The sequence below is a fragment of the Struthio camelus genome, chromosome 1 (assembly GCF_040807025.1).
Source record: "Struthio camelus isolate bStrCam1 chromosome 1, bStrCam1.hap1, whole genome shotgun sequence".
In the NCBI taxonomy this organism is placed as follows: Eukaryota; Metazoa; Chordata; class Aves; order Struthioniformes; family Struthionidae; genus Struthio; species Struthio camelus.
In genome coordinates this window covers 101232477-101249881 of record NC_090942.1, presented here as the reverse complement: position 1 = coordinate 101249881, position 17405 = coordinate 101232477, and the positions used below count along the sequence as shown (strand labels likewise).

Genomic DNA, 17405 nt, shown 5'->3' with positions numbered 1-17405 from the left:
GAATCAGTTGGCTTAACAAACATGACTTCAGCAAAGGGAGGAAATAAAAACGCAACAGGGAGGTCATCAAGGTAAATTCCTCCCCCAAACTGTTTACAAATGTCCTTTCTGGTTTCTTGGCCTGGCTCCTTGTTTTTTACCTCTAGTGCATCATGTAGTGTAGCACTGTCAAGTCCCAGGGCTCAGCCACCTGGTGCTGGGCACAAAGGCCTGCTCTAAGCCTCTAGCAGGTGTGCTAGCAGCTACTGTTACTGCTCATCTTCCGAAAAAGTCTTCAGTGCAGAACACTGATCCTCTCACTTTCAACAACATTCTTAGGAAGATAATCCCATCCATCTGCTTCGGGAGTTTTGGCTTTTTTTTTTTTTTTTTTTTTTTTTTTAAAGTTTCCTACCTATTATTTTACTCTGACTTTTGCACATAAAGGCTAAAGGTTGTTTTCTCAGAATACAGTGCTCATGCACAAGTAGATAGAATTAGCTCGTCCTTGCTTTTAGGGACTGTGAGAGCCTAAACCTGTCTCCTTTCAACAAAAATGCCTCCAAATTTTAAAAAGTAAGTTAAAAGCATTTTAGGCTTGCCCATCAGTCTGTTTCACTCAATAATGACACTCTCTGTAATGACAAGAGTGCTCCTCACCCCTACACACAAACTCTCTGTGTATCTATGTATCTGCTGCTATGTATCTGTATATGTGTATCTATGTACATACATTTGTATGTGTGAGTGTGTGTATACAGGTTTACATATGTACAAATGAGGAGGCTGCTTTCTCTTTTAGCCCTCAGCCTCCAAAATATATATGCTACCTGTAACTACTTGACTGTGGGAGATGCTTTAGACCTTTGTACTCTATTAACTCATTCAGTGGTATTTTGGTACAGTCAGAAGAAGATAAGAAGAATCTGGCCAGGATGCAGGATCTGATTGACAAGCTACAGTTAAAAGTGAAGAGCTACAAGCACCAAGCAGAAGAAGCTGTGAGTAACTATCTGGGCTTTCTTTCTTTGAGAAATTCCTTGTCTTATGGCCACAGTCTCTAGCAGTAGAAGCTTTTTGTACAAATACACATTTTGTGTATGTGTTTATACTTGTATAAACTACGTTTTTATACACATATTTATAATATATAAAATATATAGTATATATGGTGATTATATTTAAGAAAAGGTGTTCAATTTTATCTTAAGATTGCAGTGTAATCTGCCAGCGGGGGAGGAGGGGGCCACAACTTATTCCTCCTACTAGTAGTCCCTTACGAGGCAGGTGGAGCGCCTCCCAATTTACTTAAAATTGAGAGTGCCACTGGAAACATCGAACCTGTAAAGTGACAAACTTAGTCTTCCAAGAGGCGAGTGGTTCCCATCCAGCTGTTACTGAGTCACGTTGAGCACTTTCTGGTTGCAAATGAGGGCTTTGTTCTGCATGGACAGGAGGAAATCAGCCTCACTGTTTTCTCTCACCAGGAAGCACAAGCCAATCTGTACCTTTCCAAGTACAAAAAACAGCAACATGATCTGGATGATGCTGAAGAAAGGGCTGAAATAGCTGAATCCCAAGTTAATAAGCTGAGGAGCAAGTCAAGAGATATAGGCATGAAAAAGGTATGGTTATAACATATGGCGTAAATGTGACTGTTTAATACACAGTGCATACAAAGTATGCATGAGGATCTGTTGCATCTCCTAAAATAGTACAGAGTGGAAAAAAATTGTTCTTTACTATATTTTTGTTTCAGTCTACACTTTATTTTTATATTAAGGTAATGCTTTAGGAAAGCAATCTGAAGCTTATGAGAAGTGAAAGGTCCATCCCCTCAATATTGTCATTCAATCTTTGCTGCTCAACAGTCATACCCCAGAACTGATTTTTTTTTAACAAGGGATATCAAAAACCTCCATCTCTTTCTCCCTCTGATGATGTAAATTCCTATATACATAATACAGCCTGGGGATAACTGCACTAGCAGATTGCCATATATTTTAACTTTGCTCTTTCAGTGAGGAAGTGTTGATTTTAAGGGCCAGATGGAAAGAAAATATCAGTGGTTAGTCACTTGGGTGCTAAGAAATCAATGATTAGAAATATATCTGTGGTGTTTTGCGCTTAGGCAAAAGGGTAGTAAAAGTAATATCAAAGAAAATGAAAGGTGCCCAAGAACTTGGTTTGGAACTGAAAGCAAGCCTTTGCTGACCTATGCTTGCTTGCCTGATGGAAACTGGGACAAGTAAGCGTGGGAGCCATTACTTGTAGAAGCTGGATTCTTGCTTTACCTATTTCATTTGTAGGTGTGACATAAACTCCTATGCTTAATGTCTTAGAAGTTTTACAGGCGTGACAGGTCCTGAGTCAAGTCAGAGAAAAGAACCCTTTCTATATAATTTTGCTATTTTTATCACAGTGGATCTGTGATTGCATCACCTCCTCTCTGCTTTATCCACCATTCTATGGGAAGAACAATACCTCCAATTTCTGCTTTTATATTGCACTAAAAGAGTCACCTTTAATTTGATACATATGACTAGCTCCACTGACCAGAGCAGATCGACATAAAACTAGTTGAAGAACTGTTCTTTCTTACATTTATGTATGATGGAAGCAGTACTGCAACTGAAGTTCACATGATGTTTTGCGACTTTTAAAAGTAAACATTTCGCACTTATTTTTTTCTTCAAATTATTGCAGCCCAGTAAAACAAATGAAAAACTCATGTTATTTCACAAAGCCATGCCATCACACAGATACTGAAAGAGGTAAAACTGTGGGATTAGTTAATTTGTTATGTTAGTTAAGAATGTAGTTTGCTACCTATCTCTTACTAGTACCCCGTTTCTTCCTCAAATACGCAGAAGTCAGAGAAGTGGATAGCTATTTTTATTTGTCAGAGAGATTTGGTGTTGCCAGACTCTCAGTTCTGGCTTGTAGCAGAGCACTGCCTTGTCAGAAGGTGAGGTCAGCGGTTCGTGCAGAGGTGCCACTCCACAGAAAGGGAATTGCAGCAGTAATGGCAGCAGCTACCAGGAAACATCCTCCCATTCAGGCAGTGAATGCTATCTCAGGAGCCATGACTCATCTCCTTTGGGGACAGAAAGGCATTGGAGAAAATCTAGTATTACTTTTAATAGTGTAGCACTTGGAAATAGCTTGTGTACCGCTACTAGTACCCATATCCCTGGAAACTCTGGCAAGCGTGTGGTGTCCAAAGAGAACAGTACTGTACGCTGTAACAGTGCTGTATAAAAGTCATCTGCAATCGAAGAGATATTCATACCCTAGCACTGGGACAAGAGACCCATATCCTTAGCTGAAGTAAGGCAGGGAAGGCTAGCTAGCTTCCATATAATGTGCTAGTTTAGTGCCAGTCTACTTCAGATATAACTTGGTAATGCCATAGGAGCAGAAGCTTTTATCACTTACTTGAAAACTTATGCTAAAAAAACCTCTCAACGCTTCGCTTTTTAACGGATGTATACTATCTCTCTCAACTGCATTTCAGGTTCATGAAGAGGAATAAATGCAGTCCAAGTTGACACATATGAGAAGATGCTTCATATAATCAGCTGCACAACTGAAAGAGGAAGTAGGAAAAAAATAGGCCCTTACTTACAGAAATAAATATCTAGTGAAAAATCCAAAGAGACTGTATAGTGTATTCCATTTGTTTCTTTGTTTTTCTATTTTGCCTAGCCTTAGCCCCAGAGATCAATAAGGGATTACATTCTGCCGCCTGCCCATTTCATTGTATTGGAACAAATCTTAATTGGCAGCTCTTGGACCAAATCAAAACCAAGGGTAAATCCAGCCATGCTTCACAGCCTTCTGTCCTTCACGTGCAGACGGTTAAAGCAGCATAGACTAAACTTGTGCAGGGGAGAGCCTTTAAAATCCATAACCACTTGCTGCTTACATTTGTCCAGCCGCTCAGCGTCTGCACCAGTTTTGTAGGACAGCAAAAACTATTTAAACTCTTCCTCTTTGACTCTCAAAATGCTGTATGAACAGTCAGTTTAGAAGATTCCACTACTACCAGCCAAAGTTCACATGCAGGAGTTGCTTAGGAGATGAGGTGGAGCATCTGGTCCCATCAGCTCTGCCCAGTGGCTCAGAAACTGGTATTCTTAGATCTTTTCCACTTTTAAACTGAATTCAGAGGGGAAAGCTGTCTTTGTTTAGAACTAAAATACTAAATGGCATGCAAAACAGTAAGTCTTCTCTTCCCTTTATACCGCAAAAAAAAAAAAAACCTCAAAACTGAATCTTTTTCATCTGTGAAACTTTATTTTCTTTTTAAAAACATGCAAGTCCCACTTTTTCATGCAGACTCATCACACAGAAGTGTCAGCTGACTTGCACATTCTTTCTGTTAGGTTCTCTGCTTGTTACTGTTGCTCAGATAATTACACTTCCATTTGCTTCCAGCCCTCTGTAACTCCACCCGGCAGGTCAAGGAAGTCTTTGTTCTTCAAGCTTCTCTTTTAGCAGCAATCTCAGGAGCGTCTGTGTTTGCAGAGAGAGTTCTTCCTTTTGGTACGTCCAGGTGCTCAGTTCCTTCCTCCTTTTTTCTTGCAAGCCTAGTCAAAGCCAAAATGTTTGTAAAAGTGATATGTGAAAGTAATCATCTGGTAGGAACGGGACAAGGCATGCTCATTAGAGAGGTAAGAGTATTTTCCATTTCAACATTAGCTGAGTAAAAGTCACATCCATGTAAGAGTTCAGAAACATTCCTCCTTCTTCCATCCATGCCTCTATCAATACAACAAACCGTGTCAACTTGTAGGCTGTTCTGCTTCCTCTGATTATGGTATGTTAAACGTGTCAAAAAGTCCCAAGTTAAGGGAATCTTGTCTAAATTCTTTCAAGCTTCGGTATCCAAGTTTTTTCAATGAACTGGAACAGCTGCAGTTGGCTAGAGTTACAACTGACTACTAAGAAACATGCAAGAACATGGGGGCAAAATGAGAAAAGACTGAGACTCAACCATTTTAGTTTGTTTGCTCAAGTACATTTATCATCTCATGGCAACCATTGCAAAATGTCTCCTGAAGCTTTCCAAATTTGGGCTGTCAAAATCTTAAGGCCCAGAGGAGTGCAAAGGTAGCTCTCTCTGTGGTTAGGGCCATGCTGTCAACCACAGAAAGTTTTACCTTAAAAAATAAGAGCAAAAGCTGTTCGTTTTGGTTTGGTTTGGTTTTAAAGGATACTCGCTATAAAGGCAAAGGAAGGACATACACATTCTACAAAACAGATACAGCCTGTCACCAATACATGAGCATGAAATCCATCATGGAATAACTTAGAAGCCTATAGGTTGAGCTCTGTTCCCACAAATGTTTAGTGGGAAAGTAAGATGGATGAGGTGGCGCGGATGAATGCGAGGGCATAAGGCGTAAGTAAATAACTCCAAAATACCTTGAACTTTGACCAGCTCAGGAGTCAGGCTGAGGAATGAAAAAAATTGAGGCAAAGATATTACAGAGTCATGCAAGTAGTTGTCTCTATTGCAGCATGAGAACTGGATATAGTTTTTGGCCCTACTGAAGACTAGGTCTGTGCCCTCTTTGAGGGTCTTTGTGTTTTGCTTTTTTCTTAAGCAAGAACGAGAGAAAATTAAACAATGTTTGCTTATTTTTAAGGCAACTTATCAAAAGATATTTGTGAAGGGTAACCAACTTGTTGATCTTTTTATACAGCATAGGAGAACATCTGGTCAAGTGAAGGGCATGCTTACATTGTTAAAACTAAAATACTATTGTGTAGATGTAACAAGGAGGGCTTCTGGCCAAAGAAAACAGCAAAAGTGAGGACAATTTCCTTATGCTTAGCTATGTTTCATTTTACATTTTCAGTTTTTATTTGCACGCTTTTAACTTATAGAAATCAAATTTATGTTTTGGTGAAACAGTCGAGATCTGAATTTCCTCTTAATAGTACGCTCAAAAATAAAACCCCAAATGACTGTACATACCTTAAAAAAGAAATAGCCAGAGACTCCTATCACAGCCAGTGCAATCGCCACTCCTACCGCAATTTGCCAGGCGGTATGTGAATTATCTGAATTTTCTTTAAAAATATAAATATCAAAGAGTTAAATCCCTACACAGCAAAAATAATGTTCGCTATTGTTCAATAAGTATATCAAGCTATAGTTTTTTTCTTTCATTTATAATTTAACAGCTACAATTTAGGGAGAACCTCTCAGTTTCTTTTCGACGTCAATAATACAAAAATGGCCAAGTTATTTGACTATATTACAAGTAAAGATTTTAAACTGATACTTTAGCATCTTAAGTGTGAATAGCTGAAAGCAGGTTATTTTACTTACTTGCACTGATACAGAATTCTGTGTTTTCTAGATAATATCACTTGAGGACTTCTTAATTCAAGTCCTATTTAAAAAAACAATTAATACCCTGGTCTGGTAAACGCTATCTCCAGATATAATGCTATGTGCCATCAATAGTTCTACTAATGCCTATGAGCCCCTCATCTCTCCAGCTGATTTCAACAACCTAAAACCACTCAGAGTCGCAGGAATTTTTTTTTTTTAATGGACATTTCTTCCAGTTTAGGTTTCCTTTCTGCTGCTGTACCCTGTCAAAAAATTTTTTTTAATTCTTCACTTCTCTGAAAATTCCCGATGGCTGTCCAGCCATGAAAAATGGAATTGCCAAAGCATTTAATCTAGTCATTGTTCTTAGCTTGGTTCTCTTCCCGCATGCAGACGTACACTTACATCTTGTCAGCTCTTTTGGTAGAGCAGCTTTAAGCTGGGACCTCCCTTTACACAAGAGAAGACTTCTGTAAATATTGAAAATTCATCTCATTTTTCCTTTAAAAGTCTCCTTTTCAGTGATGCTTGGAAATCTTAGTGATGGCTGAGCAGCTGCTGTGCTAGTACCACCATCCATCATGCTTACGCCCTACTGTCTATATCCACTTACCCTATACTTGCGGTCTGTGCTGCCACAAGGATGCTACTCTCTCTAGTAAATGTTTTCCCCATTCCATATAATGCATTTCTGGTCCATGAGTAGAAAAATTCTGAGTAGCATAATAATTTAGCCACTAAAGAGGGGATTTATACATCCCTTTTTACATCTGCTGTAACGTCCCTCTGCAGCAAAGGGACAGAGAAAGGCATTTGTAAAAGACAGTTTTGATCACATTTAGACTGGAGAGCAAGGTCTCCGTCTCCTCTCTCTATCCCTCTCCCTTTCTGTCTCTCCAGTAAATCTACAGAGAGCCTGAAGGACTGCACACCTAAGTTAGGAGCATCAGTAGGGCTGTCCTGTGCCTGTCCCCCCGTACCCAGAGGTACAATATTAGGTTTACAGGATAAGGAATATGATGTTGGACTCTGAGCTGCAAGGAAGTGTGTTTGTCTGACAGAACAGTTTTCTTTAAAGTAAGTCCCTTCCTTCTTCAGATTGCATATACCCACTGACATTTAAAACACACTACATATTATGAAATGTTTTGAAGCATAGCCCTGATCAAGTTTGTAGACTGAAACAAAGCTATCATTGGAGCGGGGCAGAGAGGCAACAATTTGCAGTTATTATTACTTATTCTATTCCCTTTTCTGCTATGTTGCTTTCACTTTTCATGCCCTACAACAGACTTGTTTCAAGTTCTCTTCTTGCTTAAAGAACTAAATGGGGAGCTCTATACTAGTTTTTCTTTTGCTCTTGGGTGATTGCAAATAATTGCTTAAGATCCCTATGTGCTATTGGTTGAATGGTTTTCCTTTTTCTACCTTTGAATTGCCAGTTCAAGGAGGCAGCATACCAAACAGCATACTATTTTTGAAGAAATTTGTAATTTGTTTGCGCTATAATTTTAGAAAGTTGAAGTGAAATTTTAATCTTCAGTAAGAATTTTCAACAGGTGGGAAACTCAATCAGCACATCTCCTTGAAACTGGAGATAATGAAATAATTGTAGCTAAGAGTTCACAGCTGCAAATCTACTACAGCTCATAAAACTTAAGTATGCATACAAACATATATATTTCTAAGTCAGGAAAAAAAAAAAAAAGCTTTGAAAACATCAGCAACTGTGTTCTCCTCAACATGGTTTCGTCAGCAGGAAAAACTAGAGAAAATTTGTACCGCTTTTTCGGGCTCCCCTGCATGCTCCCTGCTACCTTTAAAGGTATATATTTGCTATTAACACAGCACTTAAAAGTTGATTCCGTAAGATGCTCTGTGCTCTCAGTTCTGAGAACAGCCAGTGGGAATTGATGGCACTCACCAGTTTTCAGACCTTTGACTGTACTAAGCTGTTGACTGAAGAAATACAATCTTCTAGTCTTTAAATAAATACATTTTAGGTAACGTTTTTCCCCGGGACAACTCTAATACAATCTCTCTTCTACCCACCTATAGCTATGGTGCAAGATGATTTTTCTCAATATTTTATAGATTTCTGATTGGCCCTATTTCTCTGCGTTCCCCTCATTAGCTCCCGTCCTCTGATGTGGAAACAGCAGTGACTTACCAACACGCACAGTTCTCACAGTAAGCTTTGTGTAGTGAGGTGCTGAAAGATATTCTCCGCTGTCCTTTGGAGTGAGATCACTTAACATTAGCGAAAAGTCAGTTTCGTTAATTTGGGCTCGTGGCTGGTAAGAGTGAGATGTACCATTGAAGGAGGCCAGGACTGAGATGACTGCATTTCTGTTTATTGTCCAGACAACGCTGAAACCTTCAGTGTGTGAAGAAGGGTTATTGATGCATTCACAAGGAATTGCAGCGCTATTTCCTTCCACACTGGACAGTTGCTCTGAAATAGATAATTGAAAAAACGTTGGCAATATTTGGGAAAATATTTTGAAGGTTATTTAAATTGTTCTGAAATTTTAACTGATAGTACTACCATGTACAACTCTAAAAAATGTATTTCATTATTTTGATGTTGTAGTCAAGCATCACAGTAAGCTTCTACAAATATCTGAATTTGGATTTTTTTTAAAGAGAGATATTAAGAGGTGCAGGGGCTTTCCAAAACAAGCCTGCATGATATAAAAAAAAATCTGATTGGTATTAGTCTATACTTATGAAAACTGGTTTTGTTTTCATGTGACTACTTCTGTTTCGGGGAGACACTACTGAGAGTGATTGAGCCTAGTCTGAGCGTACTGCTTAAAGCAGCATGAAATTCTAAGTGTAGGGAGAAGAAAGAAAATGCAACTAATCGGATACCCGCATGCTGAAAGGACAAAGCTGTTATAACACGGTTTGCTTTATTAAAGTAATAAGATTATATTTAGTTTAAAAATACTATATTTAGTTAGAAATACCTTTTAGATATGGCAGACTTAAGTCCTTTATCTGCTTGCACTTACATTCCAATAATGGCTTTAAAAAAAGAAGAGGAGGGAAAGGGCAGGTAGTGGGCACTAACATCTAATGATTGTATAAAATACTAACATAGGATGAATTAAAAACACAGCACAACTATCAATGTAACTGCAGGGATTTGCTGCAAAGGAAGGAAAAGCACAGAGCAGGCTGTGGTGGCTGGCAGCCCACTGGAGAGGAATCTAATATGTTATTTTGACATGCTTTACCCATGCTTGCAGTGGGGCTGAAAGCCGTTAGGGGAAAACAAAAATATACCCTACGCTGCGAGTATATATTAAAAAAAAAAAAAAAAAAAGGAAAGCAGTATGTTCTCAGTGTTCTGTTGAGACGCTAGATGGAGGCACAAAAATTCAAACAAAAATGTAATGAAATGTAGCAGTTTATCTTGCGGTTTGGAAGGACAGATTAATAAGAGACACCTAAAGTGCACTTGTTATCTAATATGGTACCATACTTGAAAACTACCGTAATTGTGGGCTATTATATGTAAGTTTAAAAAGAACGTGCTTGTCCTGCAGTGTGTATAGCAGATAGGAAACAGAGAGTTCTGGGTATGTTAGGGGAAAATCAGGGCAACAGCGGCAGCCAAGCGTATCTGACAAGGGAACTGCTCTTGCATTGCTGTTCGTCCAGTTAAGAAATATTTCCTAAGAGATATATAAGGTTAAAAAGCACCAGTTATTTACTGACTTGAATTTCCAGTGAACGCCTAGGACTGCATGAGTAGGACAAAACGGGGACTTTAAATTTCACAGCGCTGCTCCTCCTTAACTAACAAAATAAGCCGCTGTTTGCCCAAATCCAAACAGTGCTTGCTGCTCTTCCTTCCCAACACTGAACCCGAGTGCCTAAGAATGCACTTTAAAAGGAGTAAAAATAAAAAAAAAAAAAATCAAATGGTGCTGAACAAACTCGGGCAAAGAATAGGGAGAGGACTGAGGAAGGAACATAGATATCTATAGCAGCAGTCAAACCTTCCCCTCCCTTTCATAACTCACAGGTTCACTAAGGTTTCCACACGTTTTGGCTCAGCTCAATAGAGTGTGCCAAGAGCGACTATTATGCCCCTCTCAAAATGTGAAACTGATACGGGAGAAAAGTTCAGAGAAAAGCCAGTAATTCAGTAACGACGCAGGAAGCGACTGTAGTTCGTTCCTACCTTCCATCTTCGATTCAGCAGTCCACTCTTTACGACAAAAGAGAATACGACACTGGTAGGGAGCAGATGTGTTTGCAATGTTTTGGTCACTTCTAATAGCGTAGAGACCTCCAGCCTTGGTTTTCTCCCCCCCTGTTTCTTGGATGGATGTATTGCCTTGTGTCCAAGTTATAGTTGGCACTGAATAAGTAAGAAAGGCGTAGCACTTCAGCATCCTTTCTGTGTCTGTCTTTTGGTATTCCAGTGCATAATAAGAGGAAACTGTAAATACAAAGAAGTCCTATTACTTTCAAGATACTTTTTAATTTGAAGTGATTGGACTTTTGAAATGTTATTGAGGAGAATAAACATAACTGAGAAAGAAATGTAATCTGTTTTGTTTCAGAAAACAGTACAGCATTATTTACTGCCAATGCTGGGGTTTGTACCGTTCTGAGAACCCACACGATGTATTTAAAACCCACGTACGCTATCTCATTACTCTTTAGAAATCACCACACAGTAGGTTATGAGAACAAACTCTGCACTGTGATTTTTCAACTTCTGTTACAACAGTATTGCATCAGAGAAAATGAATTGCATGGGAACACCGACGGGCCAAAAAGGTGCTCTGCTGGGTTGCAGAATTTCTGTTCCATGTGACAAATAATGTGAGAAAATCTGTTGGTGTAATCCAATTTCTGTTGGTGCAATCCAAGCACTTTTGATGTCTTACTGACCTCTTACATGCAGCATGATGTCCTCTTCTGTTTTAGTTTGATCTGTTCCCACATAGCAATGATAAGTGCCCGCATCAGTAAGGGTCAGGTTGCTAAGTTTCAAGGAGGCATTTCCACTACTAATGTACTGATGAAAAAGCTGTGTTCTGTTTTTGTAGTCCTCATCTTGCTTTTCTTCTTGTTTCTCCTGGTTGTAGCAGTGCACATTTTTGCCATTTTTACTCCAGTGAATTAGTACATTATCACCAGGTGGAAAAAGGCAAGGCAAGATACAGTCTCTAGAACACTGCCCTATTACTGTCTTCTGTTCTCCATAACCTAAAGCACATAAATGTTACTGAATAAGTTAGATTAAATCCAGTCTACTTCATATTTCTGCTTCTCCTTTCCCCCAACAAAAACGCTGCAGCAGGTAGAACACTCCTACTGCTTGCTTCAGCAACATGCTCTTTTAAGGATTTTTCTGTAATCCTCAACACAGGTGCCTGGGATAGGAAGGGTGGAGCAGCAGCGATGTCTTTGCTTCACTTTATTCCATTTAGTCAGTATTATAACGCAGGGCTCTAGTCTTTGAATTTGCAATCAGTTTAAGTAGGTAACCAGACTAAACATCTATATATTCAAACAAGTATGCCTCCACTTTAGCACCTGAGCTTCAAATGATTTCCAAAAGTACCACCTTCAACATCAAAACCAGCTGAAGGAGTCCCCACCCTCAGGCGGCAGTTTGCCATTCATGTAAACCATCATATGGCCATATGGCAACGACCTGGGTTACAAATAAACCTCACATAGTCCCAAATGATTGTACCATCACCAAAAAAAAAAAAAAAAAAAAAACAGGATGCGATTGTGCAATTTCTTAAAATGGCTTCACCACCACAACTGATGCCATATAACTCTGTCCCAGACTCCTGGAACAGTCTGGATGACTTTTCCTCAGCCACTTCAGTGCAAAGTGAATCAATTTACTTCAGATCATTTTCAGTATTAGCTGGCAACAACCAAGCTAGCTGCCTTTGTACAGGAGTGGCTGCTAAGCAGTCACACAATGTACTCCACCAGCTGAGCTGTGTGAAGGTGACCACCAGCAGAAAGGTGAAGCACAGCCTGGGCGCTCAAATATATTCAGTGACCACGGCCGTTTGCGCAGCGATCTTCTAAACAGTTTTCTTTTGCTTCAAGTGTGCTTTACATTAACATAGATTTCATTATTTACCATTATTACTTTAACAGTGCTTCACTTAATTAATTCACTATTTTAAAAAAAAAAAAAGTAAAAGTTGTCTTGTCATTTTTCATAAACAAAATGACTAAAACCTACCCCAAACTGTAGCCCATATATAAAAGAAATAGATGAGAAGAGACGGTATTTTATGTTCCTTCATGTCTTCTTTGGTTGATAGTAGACCCACTTCTAACTGACAACTTAAAAGAAGGGGAAGAAAACCTGTTTAAGAGCAGGTGAAAGGCTTACACTAATTATATGTTTGGTTTTTTTACAGTATTTCAGGGACTGTAGGCCTTTATAACAGGTATTTGTTTGTAACAGCCTAGGCTTAGCCTTTCAGCAGTAAGGTCTTTATGTATTGCTATGTATCTTACAATGAATGAGGTCCTCTCATCATCACATAATCCCTTGCAGATTTCAAGTTTTTATTTATTTTAAGTGTGTTTACTCTGTGTTCTTATAGGGCTAGGGAACATTAATCATCAGAATTCATAAAAAGGACACTGAGCAAAAATGGTCAAGTGCTGTTTCCAAGAAAATGCAAGAACAAGCCAGACTGTTCTAGTTTCTAAAACAGGCCCTTGATTACTGCAACATTTGTCTTTCTGTGAGGCAGGAAATTTGCCTGTGTTTGCAAAAATTGCAGATATAGAAAATTTTTCATGCTTTACTCTTCACTTGATTGAAAGGGCATGGGCTGAACGTCCAAAAATGTGCATGCAGAAATCCAGAGTAGAAATGTGCACGAGGAGGAGGAGGAGGCAGTTCTCCCTTCAAATCTTCTGGTTTGTCAGCTGAACAACAGTAAACTGAGGAAGCTCACACACACACACACACACACACACAGAATGAGAAATTAATAATCTTACTGTAACTGCTTGACCAAACACTCCCTCCACCCAGGTGTAGTATTCTAAAATACAGCTCATCACGGTGGAGAAAGTACTCCATGCCTCAGAATAGCCTCAGAAGAGGCTACTCTTTCTCCCCTCCCCAAAGGACAGCTATAGGTAGCTTTCCTAACTTACCCAGGGCACAGGTTTAGCCAGGCTTACTAGCCAGTTCTTTTAATACTAACAAACAATTTTGACCGGTGTGTGTAAGTTTTTTTTGTATTGCATGTGACTCTTTCTTCACAAGGTATTTGTGCTTCACTTCTTTTGTAAAGCCAGAGTGATTATTTTATGTAATCTCAGTTTTGTCTGAGAACAAAACAAAGTGCCACCAGAACATTAAACCTGAGACAGAGAAGGTGCGAGATCGAAACAAAGTCTTTTATGATCTATAAAATTTTTGATCCGTGGTAGTTATGCCCAGTAGCAGTTAACTGCTAACATCAGCCTTCTTTTCCCTTTGCATTTGCAAGTGGTGTGCATCATGTTTTCCTGATCAACACCTTTGCCCGCTTGTCCCTCACCTCCAGACTTGATTAATGCGATAGATAGGTCATGCTTGATGCTTGAACTTTAGGAACTGGAGTCAATGCTAACTTTCCTTCAGTAAGCAACCTGACACGTTATTAACAGAGAGCTTGTGCAGTTTGGCAGTGATGCTCGGGGAACAACACGGATCCAACGGTACCTCTGCACTGCCTTTGTGGCCTGCATCTGGCTCACCTGTTCTAACTGCACTCTGTAGTGCTGTAGTACAATACAGCAGCGGAGCCAGTTCGCTGGAAATTTTCCCGTTTAGCACAGATCTTAGCTTTGGGTTTTCCCACTGTAGCATGTTGTAAGAAGAAAAGAGCAAGAGTACTAGTCACTAAAGCAGCTGAAGCCTTAGGCTGCAGCCAAGGCCAGCTGGAGCCTGTTTTTACAGAACAAGGAACATTTTAACAGTTGCAGGTAACAGTCACAGAGGTGACCTAAAGAAACCCCTCGCAGCAACAGAGAGTGCCAGCGGACCACAAGAAAGCGAGTAAGAGAAGTCGCGAGATGGGTTAATAGGAATCAGACTATGGCAGAGGGTGCTTGCGATCGGGTTGTAACCAGATTAATCAAACCAGGAGCCTGTGGGTGGAGTCCCTCCTTGGTGGCACCCAGCTGAAGCTGTACCTGTATTGTGCATAATAAACCACTTTTTTTGTTTAGAAAAATATTCACTGCTGAACTGGGAAAATAAGTAGAGACCTAGGGTTGAGCCAAAACAGTTGGAGGTGACAACTGAGTAATTCCTCCAGCAATTCTGGGTGGCAATTGCGTAATTCCCGCAACAGCCTTGAGAAAAAGGTTTGTTGCTGTAAGTTACAGAACAGCTTCCTTATAGCGATTAATTATGCTCTTAATGACTCTGAAATTTAGAAGAGAGACAGTACAGGAGGGTAGAATAGAAGGTGAACAGGGGAAAGACCATTCACTAGGTCCCCCAATGCTGAAACTAGGATGACACCAAACGAAATAAATACCATGGCTGAAGTGTAGAAACCGCTGCCATAGAAAGTTCTGGATGCCAAAATTCCTGTGGATTAGAAAATGGCTAAGCAAAATCCCACTAGTCCTTGCCTGATTTTTATTTTTGAGCAAAAAGAACCTCTACTCTAAGTCAGAAAGTCCTTCCGCCAGTGACAGCTGGGAGGGGGCATCAGGAAAATATGATTCACATCTGTCCCATTCTAGGTCTGTATAACCATGGTTGTCAAAAGAGGAGTTCTGAAAAATACAAGTTTTCAGTTAATTTCATTCAAAGCTAAAAACTAGCTCCCTGCACACTTGCCAATTTCTTTCTTCATACCAAAAGATTAATACCATTCCACCCTCTGCACTTCTACAGAAAATCTTGCAGATTGTAGGCTCTGGCAAATACGCTTTTCAAAATTTGGGGCCTTATAAATATGAGGTAAATATACGCTGATATTGAGAGTCCCACTGCAAGGTACCGAAGAAACAGTCTTCTTTTCACTACAGACCGAACTGGCATTACCAAGAAATCATATTCTGTATGTGGCTGTTTGGTGAAATACCAATACAAAATTATTTAAAAGAACAGCATTCAACAAGAATTAAGATCACTGTAGTAATGCGAGTTACTGCTGCTCCACTTTTCAGGGCTTATTTCATATAGAACAACCACAGACTCAATTTGATGGCAGAAGCTCAGCCAGGTTTTCTGACAGCAAGGCAAGGCACTAAAATGCTTGTCCCAAGAACACATACAGGTAGGTCAAGCACCAAACAGCTGAGATAGTGGCAGGGGCATCAGGAAACTTGTTTTGCCCACTGGAAAAAAAAAAAAAAAAAAAGAGACATCAAAAGGCAAAATTTTTTTTATTGGTCAGTGATCAAACCACATGCACCAGGTATTGTATCATGCAGTACTTTGCACTCCACCTGCACCTTGATCAAAAGCATTTACTTATCACAGAGATACTGGGACCAATCTCTGTTTAATAACCTTTTCTTGGTCACGTGCTTTTGGAGCGGCCACGCATATTGTAACATTCTCATAGCACTGTCAAAAGTTATTTATTCTTTAATAGAAAGGATTCTGATTTATTCCTTATCAAGGTAGCTGAACAACAGCACATTTCAAGCACACGCACCCTTGCGTGAACTGGAAATACAAGAGGATTTCGAGTTTTATAAACAAGTTTGTTTTCGAGCAAACAAACAAGACAATCAAACATGGAAAAGTTGAAAAAAAAAAAAAAAAACCACGTTAAGCACATACTGATAAAATCCTGTACTAGCCTTAACTTTCCAAAATTTTCCCACTAAATCTTCTGGAGCCATTTTAGGTAGTATCAATCCTCTGCCTTCCCCCAGCTAAAACTCTATGAGTTAACTCATAACTCCCGACGTGAGAAACGCTGAGAAACGCTCCGGCAGGAAGGCGGCTCCGGCATTCTAAACAGACAAACTTTTTTTTTTTTTTTTTGGGGGGAGAGAACCTACAATACTGGCTTTTACCTCAATATATGTGTCTAGCCCCCCTCCCGCCCATATACTTTTAACACTGGAGTTGTTAAAAGATTTAATATTTTTACCTCTTCTGGCTTCACAAGTAGCCCAGCAATTCAGAGTCCTGCCAGTTGTGTCAAGTAAGCCAGCTGTTTCTTAGAGACACATATAAACCGAACTGCTCCTCCAGAGACCTTTCTCCTCCAGAATGGTAGAAGTGCATTCTTTCCAACTTTTCTCATGGCCACACATACACTCACCAGACCTATATGAGCCGCAAGTTCACTCCTCTTCCACAACAGAGAGTAACTGTTTCTATACCAATCCTTTGGGAGTGCATGGGCGCAGTAGCATCAACGCCCTTCATAAAGGCCAAAGCTTCCACCCCTCGGCGCTCACTGCTTTTGCTCTTAACCACCTCTTTCGCCTAGCTCAATTGAACAAACATTGTAATAACGCAGGAAAAGCTGTAACTGAGTAATAAAAAAATATTAATTACGGCCAAAAACGTGGTTGCGCTAGCAGCGGCAACACTGCTTTGGGATTGCAATTGCGCATTGCCAGAGCACAAGCACTGTAGCCCCAGTAGAAAGACTGACAATACTCTTATTTTTATTAATGCATAATTTAGGAATCTCACTCGTGGATTAAGAGGTAAATTCTGTATAGACAGCGGACAAAAAGAACTTACAATCTTAAATATAAAACAAGATGCAAATCAGTACGACAGCGTTCTTGGAGAGCTGGTAATCTTAAAGGAGAACAGTACGCGCATCAGGCTGTCTTGCGGCATTAGATAACCGATTTCCTCTTCTCTTAGTAACTCACTAGTGCTTCATTTTCTCCGGGCAACCGAAGTCCCACAGTAGTTGGCTTCCAACAGAAGGAACCGATAGCACCACTGAAATTAACTAAATAAAAAGCAGGGGGAAAAAAGTGAAAGTTTCTTTTCTGCAAAAAAAAAAAAAAAACCCGAAACAAGCGTTAGCAGCAGGACTAACTAACTAACAACTGGTCTGCTGCTTTCCTCCAAGAA

General features: G+C 39.7%; 2 protein-coding genes across 8 annotated transcripts in view; one reads left to right on the top strand and one right to left on the bottom strand.

The window, feature by feature from the left end:
- Window positions 1–3633, top strand: part of MYH15 (myosin heavy chain 15) — a 47736-nt gene extending 44103 nt beyond the window's left edge. For all 4 annotated transcript variants that reach the window (XM_068908054.1, XM_009675078.2, XM_068908064.1 and 1 more), the window contains 3 exons: window positions 885–980; window positions 1467–1604; window positions 3497–3633. In XM_068908054.1, coding sequence (XP_068764155.1) covers window positions 885–980; window positions 1467–1604; window positions 3497–3514 — 252 coding nt within the window. In that variant the 3' untranslated portion in view covers window positions 3515–3633. The remainder of the gene's footprint in view (window positions 1–884; window positions 981–1466; window positions 1605–3496) is intronic.
- Window positions 3608–17405, bottom strand: part of HHLA2 (HHLA2 member of B7 family) — a 14907-nt gene continuing 1109 nt past the window's right edge. The window contains exons 1-8 of one of the 4 annotated variants that reach the window (XM_068908104.1): window positions 17061–17143; window positions 12567–12670; window positions 11243–11560; window positions 10524–10784; window positions 8499–8783; window positions 5966–6060; window positions 5410–5438; window positions 4484–4571 (exon numbers count right to left, since the gene is read on the bottom strand). In XM_068908104.1, coding sequence (XP_068764205.1) covers window positions 5427–5438; window positions 5966–6060; window positions 8499–8783; window positions 10524–10784; window positions 11243–11560; window positions 12567–12630 — 1035 coding nt within the window. In that variant the 5' untranslated portion in view covers window positions 12631–12670; window positions 17061–17143 and the 3' untranslated portion in view covers window positions 4484–4571; window positions 5410–5426. Of the gene's footprint in view, window positions 4572–4869; window positions 4926–5409; window positions 5439–5965; window positions 6061–8498; window positions 8784–10523; window positions 10785–11242; window positions 11561–12566; window positions 12671–16455; window positions 16569–17060; window positions 17281–17405 lie in introns of those variants that run through there. The other 3 variants (XM_068908111.1, XM_009675082.2, XM_009675079.2) reach the window with 3 other exon arrangements.